The sequence below is a fragment of the Bombina bombina genome, chromosome 1, assembly GCF_027579735.1.
Source record: "Bombina bombina isolate aBomBom1 chromosome 1, aBomBom1.pri, whole genome shotgun sequence".
Lineage (NCBI taxonomy): Eukaryota > Metazoa > Chordata > Amphibia > Anura > Bombinatoridae > Bombina > Bombina bombina.
Window position 1 is genome coordinate 1,582,997,053 of NC_069499.1, and position 27,845 is coordinate 1,583,024,897.

Below are 27,845 nucleotides of genomic sequence, written 5' to 3' on the forward strand. Positions count from 1 at the left end.
AGGACATCTCTATAGGCTTAGTCCTGCTAGGGCCACATGTTACTAATGACAGTGACATGTCTATAGGCTCAGTCCTGCTAGGGCCACATGTTACTAATGACAGTGACATATCTATAGGTTCAGTCCTGCTAGGGCCACAGTGTACTAATGACAATGACATCTCTATAGGCTCAGTCCTGCTAGGGCCACAGTGTAGTAATGAAAATGATATGTCTATAGGCTTAGTCCTGCTAGGGCCACAGTGTACTAATGAAAATTACATGTCTATAGGCTTAGTCCTGCTAGGGCCACAGTGTACTAATGACAATGACATGTCTATGGGCTCAGTCCTGCTAGGGCCACAGTGTATTGATGACAAGGACATGTCTATAGGCTCAGTCCTGCTAGGGCCACATGTTACTAATGACAGTGACATGTCTATAGGCTTAGTCCTGCTAGAGCCACAGTGTACTAATGACAATGACATATCTATAGGTTCAGTCCTGCTAGGGCCACAGTGTACTGATGACAATGACATGTCTATAGGCTCAGTCCTGCTAGGGCCACAGTGTACTAATGAAAATTACATGTCTATAGGCTTAGTCCTGCTAGAGCCACAGTGTACTAATGAAAATGGCATGTCTATAGGCTTAGTCCTGCTAGGGCCATAGTGTACTAATGGCAATGACATGTCTATGGGCTCAGTCCTGCTAGGGCCACAGTGTATTGATGACAAGGACATGTCTATAGGCTTAGTCCTGCTAGGGCCACAGTGTAGTAATGACATGTCTATAAGCTCAGTCCTGCTAGGGCCACAGTGTACTAATGACAATGACATGTCTCTAGGCTCAGTCCTGCTAGGGCCACAGTGTACTAATACAGATAAAAGGATAGTGCCTAAGCGCTGAGGTATACCCCAAGCTATATCCAAACAGAGGGCCTAACCATCCCCCAGAGAAAAATTGGCAAATACTAGAGATGTGGATACAGCGCCAACAAGAGGCTATGGGATAAATATACTCACAGGAAGATATAAAAAAGGTATAATTTAATAGACAGTGCTTAAAACAAATGGCTAATACATAGCTCTACAAAGAAATTCTTTATATAAATATCTTATACAAAGCTATACAGATAATTCTGTACATAAAATTCAAAAAAATAGCTCACAGGAGTAGCTCATAGGCCGTTAGATGTTAAACATAAAAATGATCAACAAATACGAGAGGTCCCTAGGACTGAAATAATGGCGAATTGTCAGTTGAGCAATACACTGTGTCAAGAGTGTAAGCTGAGAAACCATCAGCCAGATGGATAATGAAAAATAATAATAATAATAAAAATATAAATACAAATAAGTGCCTGAAAGTTATGTGCACCTAAAGATACAATCAAAAAATATGGTGTGTGAATAATGCCTGTGCACTGCAGTGCAAAAAAAAAAGGAAGAAAGAACAATATAAATGTGAAGAATGGTGACAAGTGTGAGTGAATGCAGATAAAATTCACAAAAAGTTATACAACTAATACAGTATATATAATGCTGAAAGTGAGGAAGATAAATACATACAATAAAAACACTAAAAAAAAGAGAAAGACCCTATTTTGAGGGCAGAAACGCGTTGACATATTGGGACACTATTAGGATACCATAGGAGCAGCTGACAGTTGACAGGACTCGACTGGCAACTTTATCTACTTAAAGATCTAGGATATCAATTGGGATTTGGATATGTTCTAGTCACTACCCTTTTGGAGGAACAATTTTTGCACTTTTACCACTTTTTTCCCATTTTTTGATTTTTTATTACTCTTCACTAACATTTGTTGATCAACAATTTTTTTGGAATTTTTGGAATTATTTTTAGTGTTTTTATTGTATGTATTTATCTTCCTCACTTTCAGCATTATATATACTGTATTAGTTGTATAACTTTTTGTGAATTTTATCTGCATTCACTCACACTTGTCACCATTCTTCACATTTATATTGTTCTTTCTTCCTTTTTTTTTTGCACTGCAGTGCACAGGCATTATTCACACACCATATTTTTTGATTGTATCTTTAGGTGCACATAACTTTCAGGCACTTATTTGTATTTATATTTTTATTATTATTATTATTTTTCATTATCCATCTGGTTGATGGTTTCTCAGCTTACACTCTTGACACAGTGTATTGCTCAACTGACAATTCGCCATTATTTCAGTCCTAGGGACCTCTCGTATTTGTTGATCATTTTTATGTTTAACATCTAACGGCCTATGAGCTACTCCTGTGAGCTATTTTTTTGAATTTTATGTACAGAATTATCTGTATAGCTTTGTATAAGATATTTATATAAAGAATTTCTTTGTAGAGCTATGTATTAGCCATTTGTTTTAAGCACTGTCTATAAAATTATACCTTTTTTATATCTTCCTGTGAGTATATTTATCCCATAGCCTCTTGTTGGCGCTGTATCCACATCTCTAGTATTTGCCACAGTGTACTAATGACAATGACATGTCTATAGGCTCAGTCCTGCTAGGACCACAGTGTACTAATGACATGTCTATAGGCACAGTCCAGCTAGGGCCACAGATGACAAGGACATGTCTATGATATGTAAAAGGGACAGTAAACAGCTTGAGATTTTTAAATAAAATGTTTAGTTATAGTAAAACCATTTTCTTTTCTTTTTTGACATTTTACATGTAATTTAGTTTAGAAAATTGTGGATTTCCTAATTCTCAGAACTGTAAATGCACACTGCAGACATCTCAAGGCTTACCTTGATACATACCGTTCCCTAATTGGCTTCAGCAGATAATCCTCTGCAAAACAATCCACATTATACTAACATAATGATCGTAGCTAGCCTTGGCTTCTGCAAAACCAAGCCCAAATTGGCTCCTCCAAGTGAGGCAAGAGGCAGGTGGAGTTTGGTTATTGAAGAAACAATTACAGCAATCAAGATGCTAATTTATTAACAAAATATTTAGAGTTGCCTCATGTATTATATAGCAAGACAACGGTCTCTTTAAGTAACACATGAACAGTCACGTTCATATTTCAGTGGCAATAAAGGTTACATTCTGTATTTCAGACTTCTCCAAATACAATGCTGTTTTTTCCCTTTAGCCTCAGTAATATTTATTTCATGTAATTGGCAAGAATCCATGAGCTAGTGACGTATGGGATATACAATCCTACCAGGAGGGGCAAAGTTTCCCAAACCTCAAAATGCCTATAAATACACCCCTCACCACACCCACAATTCAGTTTTTACAAACTTTGCCTCCTATGGAGGTGGTGAAGTAAGTTTGTGCTAAGATTTCTACGTTGATATGCACTTCTCAGCATTTTGAAGCCTGATTCCTCTCAGAGTACAGCGAATGTCAGAGGGACGTGGAGAGTATCACCTATTGAATTCAATGATTTCCCTAAATGGGGTCTATTTCATAGGTTCTCTGTTATCGGTCGTAGAGATTCATCTCCTACCTCCCTTTTCAGATCGACTATATACTCTCATATACCATTACCTCTACTCATAACTGTTTCAGTACTGGTTTGGCTATCTGCTATATGTGGATGGGTGTCTTTGGGTAAGTATGTTTTTATTACTTAAGACACCTCAGCTATGGTTTTGGCACTTTATGCATTTATATTAAGTTCTAAATATATGTATTGTACTTATATTTGCCATGAGTCAGGTTCATGTATTTCCTTTTGCAGATTGTCATTTTCATATTTGGGGAAAGTTAATATTAAGAAATATTTTTTTCTTACCTGGGGTTTAGTCTTTTTTTCAATTGACTACTTTATTGCATCGTTCTTGGCGCAATAATTTTTTGGCGCGAAAGGCACGTCCGTTGACACAAGTTCGTCATTTTCGGTTTCACACAGGGTTGCGTCATTAGTGACGCGAGTGTGTCATTTCCGGACATGGTTGGTGGCCAAAAATTTTTAAGTTACGTTGTGCGTCATACTTGGCGCCAAACGTTTTTCATTATTTATTTGCCCCATTGCTGTTTGCCTCTTGCCTTTTTCTATGTCAGAGGGCTATGCTATTTGCATTTCTTTTACAAGATATGATGAGTCCACAGATTTCATCCTTAAGGGATTACGCCTCCTGGTCAGCAGGAAGTGGCAAAGAGCACCACAGCAGAGCTGTATATATAGCTCCTCCCCTCCCTCCCACTCCAGTCATTCTCTTTGCCTGTGTTAGTGATAGGAAGAGGTAAGGTGAGGTGTTAGTTTAGATTCTTCAATCAAGAAGTTTTTTATTTTAAAAATGGTGCCAGTGAGTACTATTTTTCTCAGGGAGAAATCGTCAGTCTATGACTTCCTAAGAGGATGAACAGCTAAATTGAGGGGTAAGCAAAATAATTTTCGTTCCTTTCGGAACTTCAAGGGAGTCACCTCTTCTTCCTCTGCTTCCGCTAAACAGGAAGGGAACTTTGCTCAGGCCAAGTCCGTGTGAAGACCCAACCAGGCTTGGAACAAGGGTAAACAACCCAAGAATCCCGCTGCTGCTACCAAGACAGCATGAAGGGGCAGCCCCCGATCTGGGACCGGATCCAGTAGGTGGCAGACTTTCTCTCTTTGCCCAGGCTTGGGTAAGACATGTTCAGGACCCCTGGACACTGGAAATTGTGTCCCAAGGGTATCAACTGGAATTCAAAAATTCTCTCCCAAGGGGGAGGTTTCTTCTTTTACGATTGTCTGTAGACCAGAAAAAAAGAGAGGCGTTCTTACGTTGTGTAAAAGACCTCTCTACTATGGGAGTAATTCGTCCTGTTCCAATACTGGAACAGGGGCAGGGGTTTTACTCAAATCTTTTCGTGGTCCCCAAAAAAGAGGGCACGTTTCGACCTATTTTAGATCTAAAAAGTCTAAACAAGTTTCTCAGAGTCTCATCCTTCAAGATGGAGACTATTCAAACAATTCTGCCATTGATCAAGGAGGGTCAATATATGACTACCGTGGACTTGAAGAATGCATATCTTCATATTCCTATCCACAAGGATCATCACCAGTTCCTAAGGTTTGCCTTCCTGGACAAACATTTTCAGTTTGTGGCTCTTCCCTTCGGGTTGGCCACAGCACCCAGGATCTTCACGAAGGTTCTAGGGTCCAATCTAGCGGTTCTCAGGCCGCGGGGCATTGCAGTTGCTCCTTATCTGGACGATATTCTGATCCAGGCGTCTGACAAAATCTCATACAGACATGGTTCTGTCCTTTCTGAGGACTCACGGGTGGAAGGTGAATCTAGAAAAGAGTTCACTAATTCCATAGACAAGGGTTCCCTTCTTGGGAACTCTAATAGATTCTATATCCATGAAAATTTTCCTGACAGAGGTCAGAAAGTCAAAGATTCTGAGTACATGCCGAGCCTTTCAGTCCAATCCTCGGACATCAGTGGCTCAGTGCATGGAGGTGATTGGATTGATGGTGGCAGCAATGGACATAATTCTGTTTGCTCGCTTTCATCTCAGACCACTACAACTGTGCATGCTCGGGTAGTGGAATGGAGATTATGCAAATGTATCTCCTCAGATAAATCTGGATCAGGAGATCAGAGAATCTCTTCTTTGGTGGTTGTCGCCGGATCATCTGTCCCATGGGACGTGCTTCCGCAGACCCTCTTGGGTGATAGTGACAACGGACGCCAGTCTTCTAGGCTGGGGTGCGGTCTGGAATTCCCTCAAGACTCAGGGGGTGTGGACTCGATCGGAGTCTCTACTTCCAATCAATATTCTGGAAATGAGAGCAATATTCAATGCGCTTCAGGCTTGGCCTCAGTTGGCTTCGGCCAAATTCATCCAATTTCAGTCGGACAACATCACGACTGTGGCTTACATCAATCATCAGGGAGGAATCAGGAGCTCCTTAGAGATGACAGAAGTATCCAAGATAATTCGGTGGGCGGAGGCTCACTCTTGTTATCTGTCAGCAATCTACATCCCAGAAGTGGTCAACTGGGAAGCGGACTTTTTAAGCAGACAGACGTTTCATCTAGGGGAGTGGGAACTCCATCTGGAGGTCTTTGCCACCCTGATTCCCAGATGGGGTAGTCCGTAATTAGATCTTATGGCGTCTCGTCAGAATGCCAATCTCCCAAGATATGGATCCAGGTCAAGGGATCCTCAGGCCGAACTGATAGATGCCTTGGCAGTACCTTGGTCGTTCAACCCAGCTTATGTGTTTCCACCGTTTGCTCTCCTTCCCCAGGTGATTGCACGGATCAAACAGGAGAGGGCTTCGGTAATTCTAATCGCGCCTGCGTAGCCTCGCAGGACTTGGTATGCTGATTTAGTGGACATGTCCTCTCTGCCGCCGTGGAAGCTTCCATTGAGACAGGACCTTCTCATTCAGGGACCCTTCCATCATCCGAATGTAGTTTCTCTGCAGCCGACTGCTTGGAGATTGAACGGTTGATTTTATCTAAGCGGGGTTCTCTGATTTGGTCATTGATACTTTGATTCAGGCACGTAAGCCTGTCACTAGAAAGATCTACCATAAGATATGGCGTAAATATCTTTATTGGTGCGGAACCAAGGCATCTCATGGAGTAGAGTTAGGATTCCCAGGATTTTATCTTTTCTCCAAGAAGGATTGAAGAAAGGATTATCAGCAAGTTCCTTAAAGGGACAAATTTCTGCTTTGTCGATTTTACTACACAAGTGTTTGGCAGATGTTCCAGACGTTCAGTCTTTTTGTCAGGCTCTGACTAGAATCAAGCCTGTGTTTAGACCAATTGCTCCATCCTGGAGTTTGAATTTAGTTCTTAATGTTCTTCAAGGGGTTCTGTTTGAACCCATGCATTCCATAGATATTAAGTTGTTATCTTGGAAGGTTTTATTTTTGGTTGCTATTTCTTCTGCTCGTAGAGTTTCTGAGCTTTCAGCATTACAATGTGACTCTCCTTATCTTATTTTCCATTCTGATAAGGTGGTTTTACGTACCAAACCTGGGTTTCTCCCTAAGGTTGTTTCTAATAAGAATATTAATCAGGAAATTGTTGTTCCTTCATTATGTCCTAATCCTCCTTCTAAGAAGGAGCGTTTATTGCATAACTTGGACGTGGTCCGTGCCCTGAAGTTTTACTTACACGCGACTAAAGAATTTCGTCAATCATCTTCTTTATTTATTGTTTTTGGTAGAAAGCGTAGGGGCCAGAAAGCTACGGCTACCTCTCTTTCTTTTTGGCTGAAGAGTATCATCCGCCTGGCATATGAGACTGCTGGCCAGCAGCCTCCTGAAATAATTACGGCTCATTCCACTAGGGCTGTGGCTTCTTCATGGGCATTTAAAAACAATGCTTCTGTTGAACAGATTTGCAAGGCTGCAACTTGGTCGTCTCTTCACACTTTTTCCAATTTTTCCAAATTTGATACTTTTGCTTCATCTGAGGCTGTTTTTGGGAGAAAGGTTCTTCAAGCAGTGGTGCCTTCCGTTTAGATTCCTGTCTTGTCCCTCCCTTTCATCCGTGTCCTATAGCTTTGGTATTGTATCTCATAAGTAAGGATGAAATCCGTGGACTCGTCATATCTTGTAAAAGAAAATGAAATTTATGCTTACCTGATAAATTTATTTATTTTACGATATGACGAGTCCACGGCCCACCCTGTCATTTCTAAGACAGGTGTGCTCTTATTTTTGTTAAACTTCAGTCACCTCTGCACCTTTGGCTTTTCCTTTCTCTTCCTAACTTCGGTCGAATGACTGGAGTGGGAGGGAGGGAAAGAGCTATATATACAGCTCTGCTGTGGTGCTCTTTGCCACTTCCTGCTGACCAGGAGGCGTAATCCCATAAGTAAGGATGAAATCCGTGGACTCGTCATATCGTAAAAGAAATAAATTTATCAGGTAAGCATAAATTTCTTTTTTTCCCATTCCTGAAACTTTTATATAAGGAAATTGATCATTTTTCTTTATATGTTGTTTTTTCTTTTACATACTGCAAGATGTCTCAATCTGATCCTGCCTCAGAAGTATCTGTTGGAACTTTGCTGCCTGACATCGGTTTTACCAAAGCTAAGTGCATTTGTTGTAAAATTGTGGAGATTGTATTTCCTATTGTCATTTGTATTAATTGCCATGATAAACTTTTACATGCATATAGTGTGTCCATCAGTAATAGTACATTGCCGGTTGCAGTTCCTTCAACTTCTAATGTACATGATATACCTATGAATTTTAAAGAATTTGTTACTGATTCTATTCAGAAGGCTTTGTCTGCATTTCCGCCTTCTAATAAGTGTAAGAGGTCTTTTAGAACTTCTCATAAAGTTAATGAAATTTCAAATGACAGCATAATGAATTATCCACCTCTGATGAGGATCTATCTGATTCAGAAGATCATTCCTCAGATATTGACACTGACAAATCTACATATTTATTTAAAATAGAGTATATGTGTTCTTTGTTAAAAGAAGTGTTCATTTCTTTGGATATTGAGGAAGCTAGTCCTCTTGATATTAAAACCAGTAAACGTTTAAATTCTGTTTTTAAACCTCCTGTGGTTACTCCAGAGGTTTTTCCTATTCCTGATGCTATTTCTGATATGATTTCTAAGGAATGGGATAAGCCTGGTACTCCTTTTAATCCTTCTGCAAGGTTTAAAAAATTGTATCCTTTACCAGCAATTTCAATAGAGTTTTGGGAAAAGATCCCCCAAGATAGTACTTCCTTTAAGGATCCTTTAGATAGGAAGCTTGAATCTTATCTAAGGAAAGCCTATTTATATTCAGGTCATCTTCTTAGGCCTGCAATTTCTTTGGTTGATGTTGCAGCTGTTTCAACTTTTTGGTTGGAGAATTTAGCGCAACAAGAATTGGATTCTGACTTATATAGCATTGTTTGTTTACTACAAAATGCTAATCATTTTATTTGTGATGCAATTTTTTATATTATCAAAACTGATGTTAGATCCATGTCTTTCGCTATTTTAGCTAGAAGAGCTTTGTGGCTTAAATCTTGGAATGCTGATATGACATCTAAGTCTAGATTACTATCTCTTTCTTTCCAAGGTAATAATTTATTTGGTTCTCAGTTGGATTCTATTATTTCAACTGTTACTAGGGGGAAGGGAGGTTTTTTTGCCTTAGGGTAAATCTAAGGCTTCTAATTGTTTTTGTTCCTTTCGTCAAAATAAGGAACAAAAACCTAATCCTTCCCCCAAGGAAACTGTTTCCAATTGGAAGCCTTCCTCAAATTGGAATAAATCCAAGCCTTTTAAGAAACCAAAGTCAGCCCCTAAGTCCTTATGAAGGTGAAGCTCAGCTGGTAGGGGCAGATTAAGGATTTTCAAGGATGTTTGGGCAAATTCTGTCTAAAATCAATGGATTCAGAGCATTGTCTCTCAGGGGTACCGAGTAGGATTCAGAGTAAGACCTCCTTTGAGAAGATTTTTTTCTCTCACGCATCCCAGTAAATCCAGTAAAAGCTCAGGCTTTCCTGAAATGTGTTTCAGACCTGGAGGTTTAAGGGGTAATCATGCCGGTTCCTTTTCAGGAACAAGGTCTGAGGTTTTATTCAAATCTATTCATTGTCCCAAAGAAAGAAAATTAATTCAGACCAGTTCTGGATCTGAAAATTTGGAATCGTTATATAAGAGTACCAACTTTCAAGATGGTGACTATAAGGACTATTTTGCCTTTTGTTCAGCAAGAACATTATATATAGACTTGCAGGATGCTTACCTTCATATTCCGATTCATCCAGAACATTATCAGTTCCTGAGATTCTCTTTTCTAGACAAGCATTACCAATTTGTTGCTCTTCCATTTGGCCTAGCAACAGCTCCAAGAACCTTTTCAAAGGTTCTAGGTGCCCTACTCTCTGTAATCAGAAAACAGGGTATTGCGGTGTTTCCTTATTTGGACGATATCTTGGTACTAGCTCAGTCTTTACGTTCTGCAGAATCTCACACGAATCAACTAGTGTTGTTTCTTCGAAAACATGGTTGGAGGATCAATTTACCAAAAAGTTTCTTGATTCCTCAGACAAGGGTCACCTTTTTAGGTTTTCAGATAGATTCAGTGTCCATGACTCTGTCTCTAACAGACAAGAGACGTTTGAAATTGGTTGCAGCATGTCGGCACCTTCAGTCTCAGTCATTCCCTTCAGTGGCTATGTGCGCCTCATGACTGCAGCATTGGACGTGATTCCTTTTGCTCATTTTCACATGAGACCTCTCCAACTTTGTATGCTGAATCAATGGTGCCAGGATTATACAAAGATATCAAAATTAACATTCTTAAATCCCAATATTCGACACTCTCTGATGTGGTGGTTAAATCACCAGCGTTTAGTTCAAGGGGCCTCTTTCTTCTGTTAAGTGTGATCAGTCCACGGGTCATCATTACTTGTGGGATATTAACTGCTCCCCTACAGGAAGTGCAAGAGGATTCACCCAGCAGAGTTGCTATATAGCTCCTCCCCTCTACGTCACCTCCAGTCATTCTCTTGCACCCAACGACTAGATAGGATGTGTGAGAGGACTATGGTGATATATTTAGTTTTTATATCTTCAATCAAAAGTTTGTTATTTTATAATAGCACCGGAGTGTGTTATTCCTTCTCTGGTAGAATTTGAAGAAGAATCTACCTGAGTTTTTCTATGATTTTAGCCGGAGTAGTTAAGATCATATTGCTGTTTCTCGGCCATCTGAGGAGAGGTAAACTTCAGATCAGGGGACAGCAGGCAGATTAATCTGCAAAGAGGTATGTAGCAGTTTATTATTTTCTGACATGGAATTGATGAGAAAATCCTGCCATACCGTTATAATGTAAACTCAGCCTTGAATGCAGTAGATGTAGCTGATATCAGGCTGTCATGTATGTATATTTTACACTTCAGTTTTCTGGGAAATGGTACTTCTCTGGCTTTTAAACTGTATACATAGACTTAACCTATTTTGCAGGGACTTGCAATAGGTTTTAAATGACAATTAATTATTGAGGTAAAACGTTTTTTTGCTGGCATGTAAAAACGTTTTTTTCTCTGAGGTACTGGGTGAAAAAATGTTTTGGGCACTTTTTTTCCACTTGGCAATAGTTTTGATTTAAATTAGAGCAGTTCACTGATCCCTCTCACTGTTATGTGTGTGGGGGAGGGGCCATTTTGGTGCTTTCACTATGCATCAGAAAAACTCAGTCAGAGATTCATTTTCTTCCTGCATGATCCGGTTCATCTCTACAGAGTTCAGGGATCTCAAGAGTCTTTTTTGAGGGAAGTAATCATTCACAGCAGAGCTGTGCTGATTGTATTGACTGTGATATAAAAAACGTTTATTTGTGTATTTTTTTCTGCTGCCTGGGTTAGTTATCATTTGCTGAGGGGAACAATCCTTTGCTAAAACTGTATATTCTGACAAAGATTGATGCTATAACTTAATTATTTTATCTGTTATAATATTTTCTGTGCTTCTTAAAGGCACAGTTCGTTTTCATATTATTTGTAAATTACTTTGAAAAGTATTTCCAAGTTGCTGTTTATTTGCTAGTGTGTTAAACATGTCTGATTCAGAGGAATATCTCTGTGCTATATGTGTTAATGCCAAAGTGGAGCCCAATAGAAATTTATGTACTAAATGTATTGATGCTACTTTAAAAAATAGTCAATCTGTACAAATTGAACATATTTCACCAAACAACGAGGGGAGAGTTATGCCGACTAACTCGCCTCACGTGTCAGTACCTGCATCTCCCGCTCAGGAGGTGCGTGATATTGTAGCGCCGAGTGCATCTGGGCGGCCATTACAAATCACATTACAAGATATGGCTACTGTTATGACTGAAGTTTTGGCTAAACTACCAGAACTAAGAGGTAAACGTGATCACTCTGGGATGAGAACAGAGTGCGCTGATAATGCAAGGGCCATGTCTGATACTGCGTCACAGTTTGCAGAACGTGAAGACGGAGAGCTTCATTCTGTGGGTGACGGTTCTGATCCAAATAAACTGGACTCAGACATTTCAAATTTTAAATTTAAGCTTGAGAACCTCCGTGTGTTACTAGGGGAGGTATTAGCGGCTCTGAATGATTGTAACACAGTTGCAATCCCAGAAAAAATGTGTAGGTTGGATAAATATTTTGCGGTACCGACGAGTACTGACGTTTTTCCTATACCTAAGAGACTTACTGACATTGTTACTAAGGAGTGGGATAGACCCGGTGTGCCTTTCTCACCCCCTCCTATATTCAGAAAAATGTTTCCAATAGACGCCGCCACACGGGACTTATGGCAAATGGTCCCTAAGGTGGAGGGAGCAGTTTCTACTTTAGCTAAGCGTACCACTATCCCAGTGGAGGATAGCTGTGCTTTTTCAGATCCAATGGATAAAAAATTAGAGGGTTACCTTAAGAAAATGTTTGTTCAACAAGGGTTTATATTGCAACCTCTTGCATGTATTGCGCCTGTCACGGCTGCAGCAGCATTTTGGTTTGAGTCTCTGGAAGAGACACTTCAATCATCCACACTAGATGACATCACACACAAACTTAAATTCCTTAAGTTAGCTAATTCATTTATTTCAGATGCCGTAGTACATTTAACTAAACTTGCGGCTAAAAATTCAGGATTCGCCATTCAGGCACGCAGAGCTCTGTGGCTAAAATCCTGGTCAGCTGATGTTACGTCTAAATCTAAATTGCTTAATATTCCTTTCAAAGGGCAGACCTTATTCGGGCCCGGCTTGAAAGAGATTATTGATGACATTACAGGAGGTAAAGGTCATGCCCTGCCTCAGGACAAGGCCAAAGCCAAGGCTAGACAGTCCAATTTTCGTTCCTTTCGTAATTTCAAAGCAGGAGCAGCATCAACTTCCTCTGCACCAAAACAGGAAGGAGCTGTTGCTCGCTACAGACAAGGCTGGAAACCTAACCAGTCCTGGAACAGGGGCAAACAGGCCAGAAAACCTGCTGCTGCCCCTAAGACAGCATGAATTGAGGGCCCCCGATCCGGGACCGGATCTAGTGGGGGGCAGACTTTCCCTCTTCGCCCAGGCTTGGGCAAGAGATGTTCAGGATCCCTGGGCGTTAGAGATCATATCTCAGGGATACCTTCTGGACTTCAAATCCTCTCCCCCAAGAGGGAGATTTCATCTGTCAAGGTTGTCAACAAACCTAACAAAGAAGGAAGCGTTTCTACGCTGCGTACAAGATCTTTTATTAATGGGAGTGATCCATCCAGTTCCGCGGTTGGAACAAGGACAAGGGTTTTACTCAAATCTGTTTGTAGTTCCCAAAAAGAGGGAACCTTCAGGCCAATCTTGGATTTAAAGATCCTAAACAAATTCCTAAGAGTTCCATCGTTCAAGATGGAAACTATTCGAACAATTTTGCCCATGATCCAAGAGGGTCAGTACTTGACCACAGTGGATTTAAAGGATGCTTACCTTCACATACCGATTCACAGAAGTCATTACCGGTATCTAAGGTTTGCCTTTTTAGACAGGCATTACCAGTTTGTAGCTCTTCCATTCGGACTGGCTACGGCTCCAAGAATCTTCACAAAGGTTCTGGGCACTCTTCTGGCGGTACTAAGACCGCGAGGAATTTCAGTAGCTCCGTACTTAGACGACATACTGATACAAGCTTCAAGCTTTCAAACTGCCAAATCTCATACAGAGATAGTACTGGCATTTCTAAGGTCGCATGGATGGAAAGTGAACGAAGAGAAAAGTTCTCTCTTTCCACTCACAAGAGTTCCCTTCCTGGGGACTCTGATAGATTCTGTAGAAATGAAGATTTACCTGACAGAGGACAGGTTAACAAAACTTCAAAATGCATGCCGTGTCCTTCATTCCATTCAAGAGACCAGAAATTCTCTTCTATGGTGGCTTTATCGGCCACATCTGTCCAGGGGAATGCCATTCAGCAGGCCAGACTGGTCAATTGTAACAACAGACGCCAGCCTACTAGGTTGGGGCGCTGTCTGGAATTCTCTGAAGGCTCAGGGACTATGGAATCAGGAGGAGAGTCTTCTTCCAATAAACATTCTGGAATTGAGAGCAGTCCTCAATGCTCTTCTGGCTTGGCCCCAGTTAGCAACTCGGGGGTTCATCAGGTTCCAGTCGGACAACATCACGACTGTAGCTTATATCAACCATCAGGGAGGGACAAGAAGCTCCCTAGCAATGATGGAAGTATCGAAGATAATTCGCTGGGCAGAGTCTCACTCTTGCCACCTGTCTGCAATCCACATCCCGGGAGTGGAGAACTGGGAGGCGGATTTCTTAAGTCGTCAGACTTTTCATCCGGGGGAGTGGGAACTTCATCCAGAGGTCTTTGCCCAAATACTTCCACGTTGGGGCAAACCAGAGATAGATCTCATGGCGTCTCGACAGAACGCCAAGCTTCCGCGCTACGGGTCCAGATCCAGGGATCCGGGAGCGGTCCTGATAGATGCCTTGACAGCACCATGGACCTTCAGGATGGCTTATGTGTTTCCACCTTTCCCGATGCTTCCTCGATTGATTGCCAGAATCAAACAGGAGAAAGCATCAGTGATTCTAATAGCGCCTGCATGGCCACGCAGGACTTGGTATACAGATCTGGTGGACATGTCATTCTGTCCACCTTGGTCGTTACCTCTGAAACAGGACCTTCTGATTCAGGGTCCTTTCAAACATCAAAATCTAACTTCTCTGAAGCTGACTGCTTGGAAATTGAACGCTTGATCTTATCAAAGCGTGGTTTTTCTGAGTCAGTTATTGATACCTTAATACAGGCTAGGAAGCCTGTCACCAGAAAGATTTACCATAAAATATGGCGTAAATACCTATATTGGTGCGAATCCAAAGGTTACTCTTGGAGTAAGGTTAGGATTCCTAGGATATTGTCTTTTCTACAAGAAGGTTTAGAAAAGGGGTTATCCGCTAGTTCCTTAAAGGGACAGATCTCAGCTCTGTCCATTCTGTTACACAAGTGTCTGTCAGAAGTTCCAGACGTTCAGGCTTTTTGTCAGGCTTTGGCCAGGATTAAACCTGTGTTTAAAGCTGTGGCTCCACCATGGAGTTTAAACCTTGTTCTTAACGTTTTACAGGGTGTTCCGTTTGAACCCCTTCATTCCATTGATATAAAGTTGTTATCTTGGAAAGTTCTATTTTTAATGGCTATTTCCTCGGCTCGAAGAGTCTCTGAGTTATCAGCCTTACATTGTGATTCTCCTTATTTGATTTTTCACTCGGATAAGGTAGTTCTGCGTACTAAGCCTGGGTTCTTACCTAAGGTAGTCACTAACAGGAATATCAATCAGGAGATTGTTGTTCCATCCTTGTGCCCAAATCCTTCTTCGAGGAAGGAACGTCTTTTGCACAATCTGGATGTAGTTCGTGCCCTTAAATTTTATTTACAGGCAACTAAAGATTTTCGACAAACGTCTTCCCTGTTTGTCGTTTACTCTGGTCAGAGGAGAGGTCAAAAAGCTTCTGCTACCTCTCTCTCTTTTTGGCTTCGTAGCATAATTCGTTTAGCTTATGAGACTGCTGGACAGCAGCCTCCTGAAAGAATTACAGCTCATTCCACTAGAGCTGTGGCTTCCACTTGGGCCTTTAAGAATGAGGCCTCTGTTGAACAGATTTGCAAGGCTGCAACTTGGTCTTCGCTTCATACTTTTTCCAAATTTTACAAATTTGACACTTTTGCTTCCTCGGAGGCTATTTTTGGGAGAAAGGTTCTTCAGGCAGTGGTTCCTTCTGTATAAAGAGCCTGCCTATCCCTCCCGTCATCCGTGTACTTTTGCTTTGGTATTGGTATCCCACAAGTAATGATGACCCGTGGACTGATCACACTTAACAGAAGAAAACATAATTTATGCTTACCTGATAAATTCCTTTCTTCTGTAGTGTGATCAGTCCACGGCCCGCCCTGTTTTTTAAGGCAGGTAAATATTTTTTAAATTATACTCCAGTCACCACTACACCCTTGGCTTCTCCTTTCTCGTTGGTCCTTGGTCGAATGACTGGAGGTGACGTAGAGGGGAGGAGCTATATAGCAACTCTGCTGGGTGAATCCTCTTGCACTTCCTGTAGGGGAGCAGTTAATATCCCACAAGTAATGATGACCCGTGGACTGATCACACTACAGAAGAAAGGAATTTATCAGGTAAGCATAAATTATGTTTTTGTTCGGCCGACCTGGACTGTGATCACAACAGATGCAAGTCTTTCAGGTTGGGGAGCTGTCTGGGGATCTCTGACAGCACAAGGGGTTTGGAAATCTCAAGAGGCGAGATTACCAATCAATATTTTAGAACTCCGTGCAATTCTCAGAGCTCTTCAGTTTTGACCTCTGTTGAGGAGAGAACCGTTCATTTGTTTTCAGACAGACAATATTACAACGGTGGCATATGTCAATCATCAGGGTGGGACTCACAGTCCCCAAGCTATGAAAGAAGTATTTTGGATACTTGTTTGGGCGGAATCCAGCTCCTGTCTAATTTCTGTGGTTCATATCCCAGGTGTAGACAATTGGGAGGCGGATTATCTCAGCCATCAGACTTTACATCCAGGGGAGTGGTCTCTTCATCCGGATGTGTTTTCTCAGATTGTTCAGATGTGGGGTCTTCCAGAAATCGATCTGATGGCTTCTCATCTAAACAAGAAACTTCCCAGATACCTGTCCAGGTCCAGGGATTCTCAGGCGGAAGCAGTGGATGCGCTGACACTTCCTTGGTGTTATCAACCTGCTTATATCTTCCCACCTCTAGTTTTTCTTCCAAGAGTGATCTCCAAAATCATCATGGAACAATCATTTGTGTTGCTGGTGGCTCCAGCATGGCCCCACAGGTTTTGGTATGCGGATCTTGTTCGGATGTCCAGTTGCCAACCTTGGCCACTTCCGTTAAGGCCGGACCTACTGTCTCAAGGTCTGTTTTTCCATCAGGATCTCATATCATTAAATTTGAAGGTATAGAAATTGAACGCTTAGTGCTAAGTCATAGAGGTTTCTCTGACTCAGTAATTAATACTATGCTACAAGCTCGTAAATCAGTCTCTAGGAAGATTTATTATCGAGTTTGGAAGACTTACATTTCATGGTGGTGTTCTCATAAATTCTCTTGGCATTCTTTTAGAATTCCTAGAATTTTACAGTTTCTTCAGGATGGTTTGGATAAAGGTTTGTCTGCAAGTACTTTGAAGGGACAAATCTCTGCTCTTTCTGTTTTATTTCACAGAAAGATTGCTACTCTTCCTGATATTCACTGTTTTGTAAGGGCTTTAGTTTGTATTAAGACTGTCATTAAATCAATTTCTCCTCCTTGAAGTCTTAATTTTGGTTTTGAGGGCGTTACAGGCTCCTCCATTTGAGCTTAAGCACTCTTTGGACATTGAACTACTTTCTTGGAAAGGGTTGTTCCTTTTGGCGATCTCTTCTGCTAGAAGAGTTTCTGAGCTTTCTGCTCTTTCTTGTGAATCTCCTTTTCTGAATTTTTTATCAGGATAAGGCAGTTTTGCAGACTTCATTTAAGGTCTTACCTAAGGTTGTGAATTGTAACAACATTAGTAGAGAAATTTTTGTCCCTTCCTTGTGTCCTAATCCTAAGAATTCTTTGGAAAAATCCTTACATTCTTTGGATGTGGTGAGAGCTTTGAAATATTATGTTGAAGCTACTAAAGATTTCAGGAAGACTTCTAGTCTATTTGTTATATTCTCTGGTTCTAGGAAAGGTCAGAAGGCTTCTGCTATTTCCTTGGCTTCTTGGTTAAAGCTTTTGATTCATCAAGCTTATTTAGAGTCGGGTCAGGTCCCGCCTCAGAGAATTACAGCTCATTCTACTAGATCAGTCTCCACTTTGTGGGCTTTTAAGAATGAAGCTTCGGTTGATCAGATTTGCAAAGCGGCAACTTGGTCCTCTTTGAATACATTTACTAAATTCTACCGTTTTGATGCATTTGCTTCTTCAGAAGCAGTTTTTGGTAGAAAAGTTCTTCAGGCAGCTGTTTCAGTTTGATTCTTCTGCTGATATTTTAAGTTTTTCTTTTCTTCATGAGAATAACTTATATTTTGGGTTTGTGGATTAATTTTTCAGCATATGACTCTTGCGGGGAGTTCCATATCTTGGGTATTTGCTATCCCATACATCACTAGCTCATGGACTCTTGCCAATTACATGAAAGAAAACATAATTTATGTAAGAACTTACCTGATAAATTCATTTCTTTCATATTGGCAAGAGTCCATGAGGCCCACCCTTTTCTTATGGTGGTTATGATTTTTTTGTATAAAGCACAATTATTTCCAGATTCCTTTGTTGATGCTTTTTACTCCTTTCTTTATCACCCCACTACTTGGCTATTCGTTAAACTGAATTGTGAGTGTGGTGAGGGGTGTATTTATAGGCATTTTGAGGTTTGGGAAACTTTGCCCCTCCTGGTAGGATTGTATATCCCATACGTCACTAGCTCATGGACTCTTGCCAATATTAAAGAAATGAATTTATCAGGTAAGTTTTTACATAAATTACGTTATTTCCTCTGCAATATGAAAATTTAGCTTATTTTCAAAATAAAAACATTTAACATTTCCACATTTATCTTCCAAAAAAACCTTTGCTGGTATAAACAGCAACTCCCCAATATACCCAACCCCTCTGCATCTCCTGTATAAGTGCACAAATAGCTTCTGTATTCTGCTGTTGTCATTAGTGCACGAGAGTTTCACTATTAGAGGCCTCTAGTTATTACGCTTCTCAAGCTAGAGCCACAGTTATTTGTGGTAAACGCTATACATTTATTTTGTGATCAAATAACATTAAAAATCATATGAAATTAACCACAGCTTTCTAAATTATTTTGACTATAGAAAGACTATTTGTGCTTTTAGGAACCTCCTGTAAATAGAAAATACTGTAGAATTACTTATAAGAAAGCAAACTGAGCAGTCTTAGACGGAAGAAAGTTGTGTTGTTGTTTTCTACACACTCTTGGCAAGAACGTTTTATGTAAAGGTTTCTAACGTTCCCGTAAAAAGCGCAGTTGTGACTAATGTTCATCTACACACAAAGGAAAATAAGTAGGTTATAGAGCATTACGGGACATCATTTTATATGCACGGGCACAGAAGCTTTGTGAGATCTGCTGGAGACGTTTGCCTCAGCGACAGCTACACATACTTTTTGATACCGTTGAAATAACATTGCATGACGGGTGCGATACTGCTACGTTTACTCTGGGCAGATAGCTCACAACAGCCACGGGGGGTAAATCATAGAGGGTGGGATATGAAGTGTGTATGACAGCTGCCTTAGAGTTCTCACTGCCAGTGTAGGGGGTATGTGTGGACTTGGCAGAGAGGTGCGCAAACTGGGTAGTCGAGGACATTTCAGGTCCCGTGTTAGCAGTGAACCAGGCACATTGTTTTTGTTACATCATCAATTACATCAGTAATGTCAATACATATGACAACATCAATGACATCATTATATAATTATGTCACTTTAGTTACAGCCAGCCTGACCAATGATGCAGAATTTTAGATAGATTCTTATTTAACAAATAGTTATAAGCCTACTGGTGATTTGCCTCTATAAACCCGATTTATTTTACATTTAAAGGGACAGTTGAGAAATAAAACTATACTTTTCATGTAAAATTCCATAAGATAACAGATAAAGCTTAACTGAGAATGATTAAATGTCTATAGCCCAGATGTTGAGTGCCAGCAGATTCGTTATGTGTTGCCATCTTGTACCACAGGACTCACCACCCCTTGTACAAGTATTTAATAAACTTACTTGTTGTACCTAGGGGCTCCACAGAGACAAACTATAAACATGCTGTTTTCCAAGTCCAAATCATCTTCTTTTTTCCCCACATCATCTGATGCTGCTGAAAGAATTGTATAAAAGCTGTGTATGTGTCAAATAATATAACACTATTAAACAATACTCATATCAATATAATAATGCGGTTTTTTAAAGGTACCTTGGCACATTTTTACGGTATTGTTTTATTAATATTTTATAGTATGTTGTATTCTAATTCTGTAAAATGCCTGACTGCAGCTCCTGCACCCTGCTGACCCTGTGTTAACCCTTTAACCTCAGATGTGTCCCTATAATGCAGCAGACTACATTTTGTGGTTCCTTTAGATTGGGGAGCGTTAGGAACTAGATCAGTTTATTTATGTTTTTGCAGATTTACAACTATGTGTCCGTGTTTCAGATGGGACATTGGAGCTCTGGACCACAATGCACTAATTAGAGGAAGAGACTTGACAGGCATTCTGCGGTAATCTCTGCGCTATCTGACCAGCTGTTCATTAACGTATTTACACGAGCTCTGCGTGCAAAGCAGTACACACCACTTATCTTGGTGTTTTCAAATACCTTTCTGATACCACCACAAGTTCCCTTTTCCTTCCCAGATTAGCGAGAACGTTTTTCATCTTCTTCCACTTTTTTGCCTGTAATTATAGTATAAAAACCTAGCTAATTAGCAGAGTGATTTGCCACATTCCAGTGAGACATCTGGCACTCACTGATTTGGTATTGGGAGTCTGTAGATAAGATTTGTTTTTGTGGGAGTCGCTTTTAGCCTAGGTATTTGTCCAGTGTTAATAAAAAGTACATTCATTTTTGTGCTGAAATGTTGCAAGAAGTTATTTTTTTCTATTTCCGGCATTTGCAATACTGGAGTCCTTGTGACATTAAGGCTTTCAATTTACTGTAATTTCCTCAGTTTATGGTCTACGCTTAAAGTTACACATCTAGGGCTGGATTACGAGTGGAGCGCATCAGGGGTTTATTGTGGGTGTTTGCGCTTGTCAGGCTTACCGCTGGTAATATGAGTTGAAAATAAACTTGACCACTTGAGTGTAATTGCTATTTATGCTAGAATGATTACTGCAACATCAGAGCTCTGGTTAACTGTTTCACAAAACACATAAAAAATACAGTTACACTCCTAATAACACCATCTAATAAAAATGATTTAAAAAAAATAAAATATTGCACACAAGTTATAAGGGCTCAAAGATATGAGGTCTCAGGTGTTAGACAAATAAAGACTGCAAAGGGCTTTAACATAGAGATTCATATACATGTCTAAAGATGTACATATATGTATATTTATATGTCTATATATCAAAATAACCAGAGTATTGCACTGAGCACTTATTTATTGGACTAACTATACATTTATAAGATGACAAGCTTTCTGAAGAATGTCTTCCTTTTTTAAGTCTGAAGCTGGGTGGTGGTGGGGAGCGTGTGGGGGGTGTTAGCGGGCAGGAAGAAGGGAGGGAGAGGTGATCCAAGTGGATGGGGATTTTAGCTTTGGACTAGTAATCATATTTTGCACAAAAAATATACAGTATCTCACAAAAGTGAGTACACCCCTCACATTTTTATAAATATTTTATTAAATCTTTTCATGTAACAACACTGAAGAAATGACACTTTACATTGTAGCAAAGTAGTGAGTGTACAGCCTGTATAACAGTGTAAATTTGCTGTCCCCTCAAAATAACTTAACACACAGCCATTAATGTCTAAACCGTTAGCAACAAAAGTGAGTACTCCCCTAAGTTGAAATGTCCAAATTGGACCCAAAGTGTCAATATTTTGTGTGGCCACCATTATTTTCCAGCACTGCCTTAACCCTCTTGGGCATGGAGTTTACCAGAGCGTCACAGGTTGCCACTGGAGTCCTCTTCCACTCCTCTATGACGACATAACGGAGCTGGTGGATGTTAGAGACCTTGCGCTCCCCCATCTTCTGCTTGAGTATGCCCCACAGATGCTCAATAGGATTAAGGTCTGGAGACATGCTTGGCCAGTCCATCACCTTTACCCTCAGCTTCTTTAGCAAGGCAGTGGTCGTCTTGGAGGTGTGTTTGGGGTCGTTATCATGTTGGAATACTGCCCTGCGGCCCAGTCTTCGAAGGGAGGGGATCATGCTCTGCTTCAGTATGTCACAGTACATGTTGACATTCATGGTTCCCTCAATGAACTGTAGCTACCCAGTGCTGGCAGCACTCATGCAGGCCCAGACCATGACACTCCCACCACCATGCTTGACAGTAGGCAAGACACACTTGTCTTTGTACTCCTCACCTGGTTGCCGCCACACGCTTGACACCATCTGAACCAAATAAGTTTATCTTGGTCTCATCGGACCACGGGACATGGTTCCAGTAATCCTTGTCCTTAGTCTGCTTGTCTTCAGCAAACTGTTTGCAGGCTTTCTTGTGCATCATCTTTAGAAGAGGCTTCCTTCTGGGACGACAGCCATGCATAGCAATTTAATGCAGTGTGCGGCATATGGTCTGAGCACTGACAGGCTGATCCCCCACCCCTTCAACCTCTGCAGCAATGCTGACAGCACTCATACATCTATTTCCCAAAGACAACCTCTAGATATTATGCTGAGCATGTGCACTCAACTTCTTTGGTCGACCATGGCGAGGCCTGTTCTGAGTGGAACCTGTCCTGTGAAACCGCTGTAGGCCATCTTTATATAGAGCAACAATTCTTTTTGTCAGATCCTCAGAGAGTTTTTTGCCATGTTGAACTTCCAGTGACCAGTATAAGAGAGTGTGAGAACGATAACACCACATTTAACACACTTGCTCCCCATTCACACCTGAGACCTTGTAACACTGACTGGTCACATGACACCGGGGAGGGAAAATGGCTAATTGGGCCCAATATGGACATTTCCCCTATGTACTCACTTTTGTTGCCAACGGTTTAGACATTAATGGTTGTGTGTTGAGTTATTTTAAAAGTGCAATCTGAGGAGCGCAAACATATTACTTCTAGCACAATTAACACTTGTGCGGGAGTGTTAATTAGCACTCCAGTTGTTATCTGGCCCATATTTGTTGAGATAGATTATATGATGTAAATGAAAAATGCAATTTATTTCTATTAAACTTATCTCTTTCTCTGTAAGTCTCACGCATTGTATGGCAGAAGAATTTGAACCAATGTATTCATATAGTCTCAAGACGTGCACACTCCTGGGCTATCTCAGTATGTTCTCATAGAAAGGACCTAAAATTCTATGCCCTAGCTGAGTTATGAAAGTTTCATTCTGCTTGTTCATGTCCCTTTCAATTTATTCAAGATAATGTTGGAAGTGATGAGAGGAGGGTTGTCATCCTTTTTAGCTGGCCGTACATAGTGTGACCATAAACAAAATAGTAATTTGGCAGCTTCCCCTAAAAACAGATAAAGATAGAGAAAGGGGAAAAAAATCTCTGGCCTGCTTACTAAGTGGAATTAAATGTGAACTGTTAATTGCTCTAAAAACAGCTGTATTTATGCCTTGGGAAGGAAGCATGGAGGATTGGCTTTGTTGGAAGGATTTGAGTAGTCTAAGGCCAGGTTTGAGCATTTTATGAGTAGGGTTTGAACTATCTATTAGAAGGGTTTAAATTGCCTGTGGGTGAGGTTTGGACTGTCTGTGGGTGAGGTTTGGACTATCTGTGGGTGAGGTTAGAACTGTCTGTGGGTGAGGTTAGAACTGTCTGTGGGTGAGGTTTGGACTGTCTGTGGGTGAGGTTTGGACTGTCTGTGGGTGAGGTTTGAAATGTCTGTGGGTGAGGTTTGGATTGTCTGTGGGTGAGGTTTGGATTGTCTGTGGGTGAGGTTTGGACTGTCTGTAGGTGAGGTTAGAACTGTCTGTGGGTGAGGGAAAACTGTCTGTGGGTGAGGGTAAAACTGTCTGGGGGTGAGGTTAGAACTGTCTGTCGGTGAGGTTAGAACTGTCTGTGGGTGAGGTTTGGACTGTCTGTGGGTGAGGTTTGGACTGTCTGTGGGTGAGGTTTGGACTGTCTGTGGGTGAGGTTAGAACTGTCTGTGGGTGAGGTTTGGACTGTCTGTGGGTGAGGTTTGGACTGTCTGTGGTTGAGGTTTGATCTGTCTGTGGGTGAGGTTTGGACTGTCTGTAGGTGAGGTTAGAACTGTCTGTGGGTGAGGGTAAAACTGTCTGTGGGTGAGGGTAAAACTGTCTGGGGGTGAGGTTAGAACTGTCTGTCGGTGAGGTTAGAACTGTCTGTGGGTGAGGTTTGGACTGTCTGTGGGTGAGGTTTGGACTGTCTGTGGGTGAGGTTTGGACTGTCTGTGGGTGAGGTTAGAACTGTCTGTGGGTGAGGTTTGGACTGTCTGTGGGTGAGGTTTGGATTGTCTGTGGGTGAGGTTTGGACTGTCTGTGGGTAAGGTTAGAACTGTCTGGGGGTGAGGTTAGAACTGTCTGGGGGTGAGGTTTGGACTATCTGTGGGTGAGGTTAGAACTGTCTGTGGGTGAGGTTAGAACTGTCTGTGGGTGAGGTTAGAACTGTCTGGGGGTGAGGTTAGAACTGTCTGGGGGTGAGGTTAGAACTGTCTGGGGGTGAGGTTAGAACTGTCTGTGGGTGAGGTTAGAACTGTCTGTGGGTGAGGTTTGGATTGTCTGTGGGTGAGGTTTGGATTGTCTGTGGGTGAGGTTAGAACTGTCTGTGGGTGAGGTTAGAACTGTCTGTGGGTGAGGTTAGAACTGTCTGTGGGTGAGGTTTGGATTGTCTGTGGGTGAGGTTTGGATTGTCTGTGGGTGAGGTTTGGATTGTCTGTGGGTGAGGTTAGAACTGTCTGTGGGTGAGGTTAGAACTGTCTGGGGGTGAGGTTAGAACTGTCTGGGGGTGAGGTTAGAACTGTCTGTGGGTGAGGTTAGAACTGTCTGTGGGTGAGGTTAGAACTGTCTGGGTGAGGTTTGGATTGTCTGTGGGTGAGGTTTGGATTGTCTGTGGGTGAGGTTTGGATTGTCTGTGGGTGAGGTTTGGACTGTCTTTGTACAATATTTGAACTACAATCTGCCTTTATAAAAGGACCTCACGGTACTGATGAAACTTGTTGGATAACCTTGTTAGAATGAAGAGCTTAGTTCATCAGCCCTTAGTGTTGATATGTTAAGCCATGGGGTAGTGAGCACTGGAAAAAATAGAAGCTCCTGTTTTTAATATTAGTCCCTCCTACTTGATAGTTAGTATATGCACTAGTGCTACATTCAGCTAGCACTGAGTTCTTTCAACAAAGGATACCAAGAGAATAAAGCAAATTTGATAATAGATGAAAATTGTATGTTCTATCTTTCATGTCCCCTTTAAGAAAAGTTCCCTGTTGCTGCTGTACAGACATTTCTTTTTAATAAATAGCTCTCACACTCAGATCATGGAGCACCATAATGTATGGTATAGAGACGAGTGTACTAGTTCATGCTGTCTTTGTATTACTCTTGTGATTTGCTGCTTAGTAATTAACTGCCACCTTCTCACCTCTGCAGATAATTGGCTGCCGTGTAAGGAGGGAGCCAGAAGGCGCCACAGAGCGCTATACACGATGGATCAACAGTATGATGCCAGAACAGCTCCTCACGCAGGTAAACCCCCCATAATCTCCTTGTGCTGTGCAGTCAGTCACTTACCTGAAGATAGAAACTTAAATGTAAGTGATTACCATAGAGTGAAATAGTCATCAGAAGCATTTTATGTGGTGAGAGCTATACTGTGATGCGAGCGCTTGTTCCTATGTTGTAATTGGTGCATGTGAAATGGCTGACCCTGCAGTCTGTGGGTGTACAATTTACATATAACGCAGTATAGACTGTGTGGTGTAATATCCTGAGCGTTATACTATATTATACCATAAAATGCGCAGTGTAATTTCATTTGTGTTTTGTACAGTATGGCCTTGATCTGTAATAAATACAATACTTTTCACGTCACTTGCTAACTGCTAGTGTTTCAGATCTTGCACAATCATATACATCACAGAGAGTTTATATTTTCCATTTGATGGGAAAACAGTGATAAACTTTAGCCCAATATCATTATAAGGACCTTATCTGCATTATTATAGGTTAACTAAACAGACTCTAGTTGTAGCAGTAGTAACGTAGGTATTAGCCAGAGAATTGTGCCAATATCACACACACACACCGCAAGTTGTGAGCAGTGAAGGGTACAAAGCCACCATTGTGCACAAGCTCTGTTCATATTTTAGCAAGTGTGGCAGTTTTATATGTATGTTACAAACATAGTACAGATCACAGTTTTAAGCTATGAAACGGGGTCCCAACTAAAACACAGACATCATAAGTATTATAGTGTTTGGGTGTTTTAAAATATCAGTAATATGCAAAATGATATGAAATTGTTAATTGATATTATTGGTCAGCACAGGCATGACACAACAGCTATGACTAGAGGGAGGTAGGAAATAGCCTCATTACTTTGCTTATAAACTGTATTTAATCAAATGCCATAAATGTAATCTTTGCCATTAAAAAAGTATATGTGTACCTTTTTTTTTTTTTAAATCCATCTGTGAAAGGGTTAAATTAGTGCTTATAGTAATGCTTCTATTACAACGTTATGCCGCCCACATGGATGAACTCTTTTTTATGACAATTCCAGTAAACATCCAATCAACATGTGTGTCAGTTGACAATCTTGAAGTCCAGCCCCTTTAAAGCCCATAGAAAGCCTATGCAGAAAGTAGGTGTGGCTGCTCTATACGTCACAGCCCAGCCAAAAGAGGAAATGAAGGGGGGGCGGAGGAACAGGCAATACCAATTAGGATTATAAACCTTTTATTATAAAATATATATGCACTTTAAAAAAAAAAATTATGTGGTTTTTCTTGCAAACTGATATATGTTTTATTGCAACATTCTTATAGTCTGAAATTTACCATCACTTTAACATTCCTGCTTTTCAAATAAAGATACCAAGAGAACGAAGAAAAATTGATAATAGGAGTAAATTAGAACGATGCTTAAAATTGCATCATGAAAGAAAAATGTTGGGTTTACTATCCCTTTAATGTCCCTTTAAGCTTTTGTCAAATAAATAACAACATTTTTCGCGTCTAGTAAACCTAACTGCTACTAATAGTAATTATGTGGGTGGGTGATATTGCCCAGATTTGTGGAGCTACAGTATTGTCAATGACATCAGTGTGGGCACAACATTACAAGTGACATCTCATAAGGGCATCACTGCTTCTAGATTGTGTTGCTATTTGTGCCACTTCCTTTGTCAAGCAGAAGATGGCACAGGAAGTGTTAATGTGAGCAATCCCACGCTGGTTATAGTATATGTGTCTTACAGATTCTGTGGGATACAAATCCTTTCATCAACATTGTACTTTATATTTAATATATTTGTTGTAATGACACTTTTGTAGATTTGTTCTGTGACCAACGGGTAGGAAGAATATCATGTTAGTGTATATTGTGTAAAGCTGTCACCAGCAGTCTTCCCTCTAAGGCCAGTTTTGTGAGTGGCCCTGCAGTCAAACAGTTAATAAGGGAACCACACCTTGCAGTCTGCATTGTGTAGTGTTACCCGCTGGGCGATCACAAAACTGGCCTTAGAGGGAAAACGGGTCACCAGCTCCCAGCACATTACATGAGTAACAGCTTGAACTTAGCATTTTTGGGGTAAAATGAATTTTTAACGTGTATAAAATGCTGCATGTGCCATTAAATCACGTCCTATTAAAGGGAAAGGCAATAATGTTTTAAGACAAAATGTGAAATGACAGAAAATGTATTTGGCTTCTTAAAAAGTCATTAGTAGCAATTGCTGTAAACTCCTGACATTAAAATGCGCAGGAACCTCCTATCTAAATGAATAACATCAGTATCATTTATATGTAATGCGCTATTTAATTCCGTAGCGCTGGGTACGAGCAGGGCACACAATGACCAAATACAAAGATGTCCTATAAATGATTCAGAGGGAGCAGCAATGTATGAGTTATACGTTTTAATAAATTATTCCTACAGGTAACAATGTTTCTGTATAAGCAGCACGTACTGCTGATAAAATCTTTTTCTTCTCGTTGGTGTTGGCCTGAATCCCTCTCCCTTGGGAATTCCTGCA

The 27,845-nt window shown here is 40.8% G+C and overlaps 1 protein-coding gene across 2 annotated transcripts in view; it reads left to right on the forward strand.

Moving 5' to 3' along the window:
* Nucleotides 1-27,845, forward strand: part of B3GNTL1 (UDP-GlcNAc:betaGal beta-1,3-N-acetylglucosaminyltransferase like 1) — a 1,507,642-nt gene that overhangs the window by 615,884 nt on the left and 863,913 nt on the right. For both annotated transcript variants that reach the window (XM_053710298.1, XM_053710307.1), the window contains exon 7: nucleotides 25,241-25,336. In XM_053710298.1, the coding sequence (XP_053566273.1) occupies nucleotides 25,241-25,336 (96 nt within the window). The remainder of the gene's footprint in view (nucleotides 1-25,240; nucleotides 25,337-27,845) is intronic.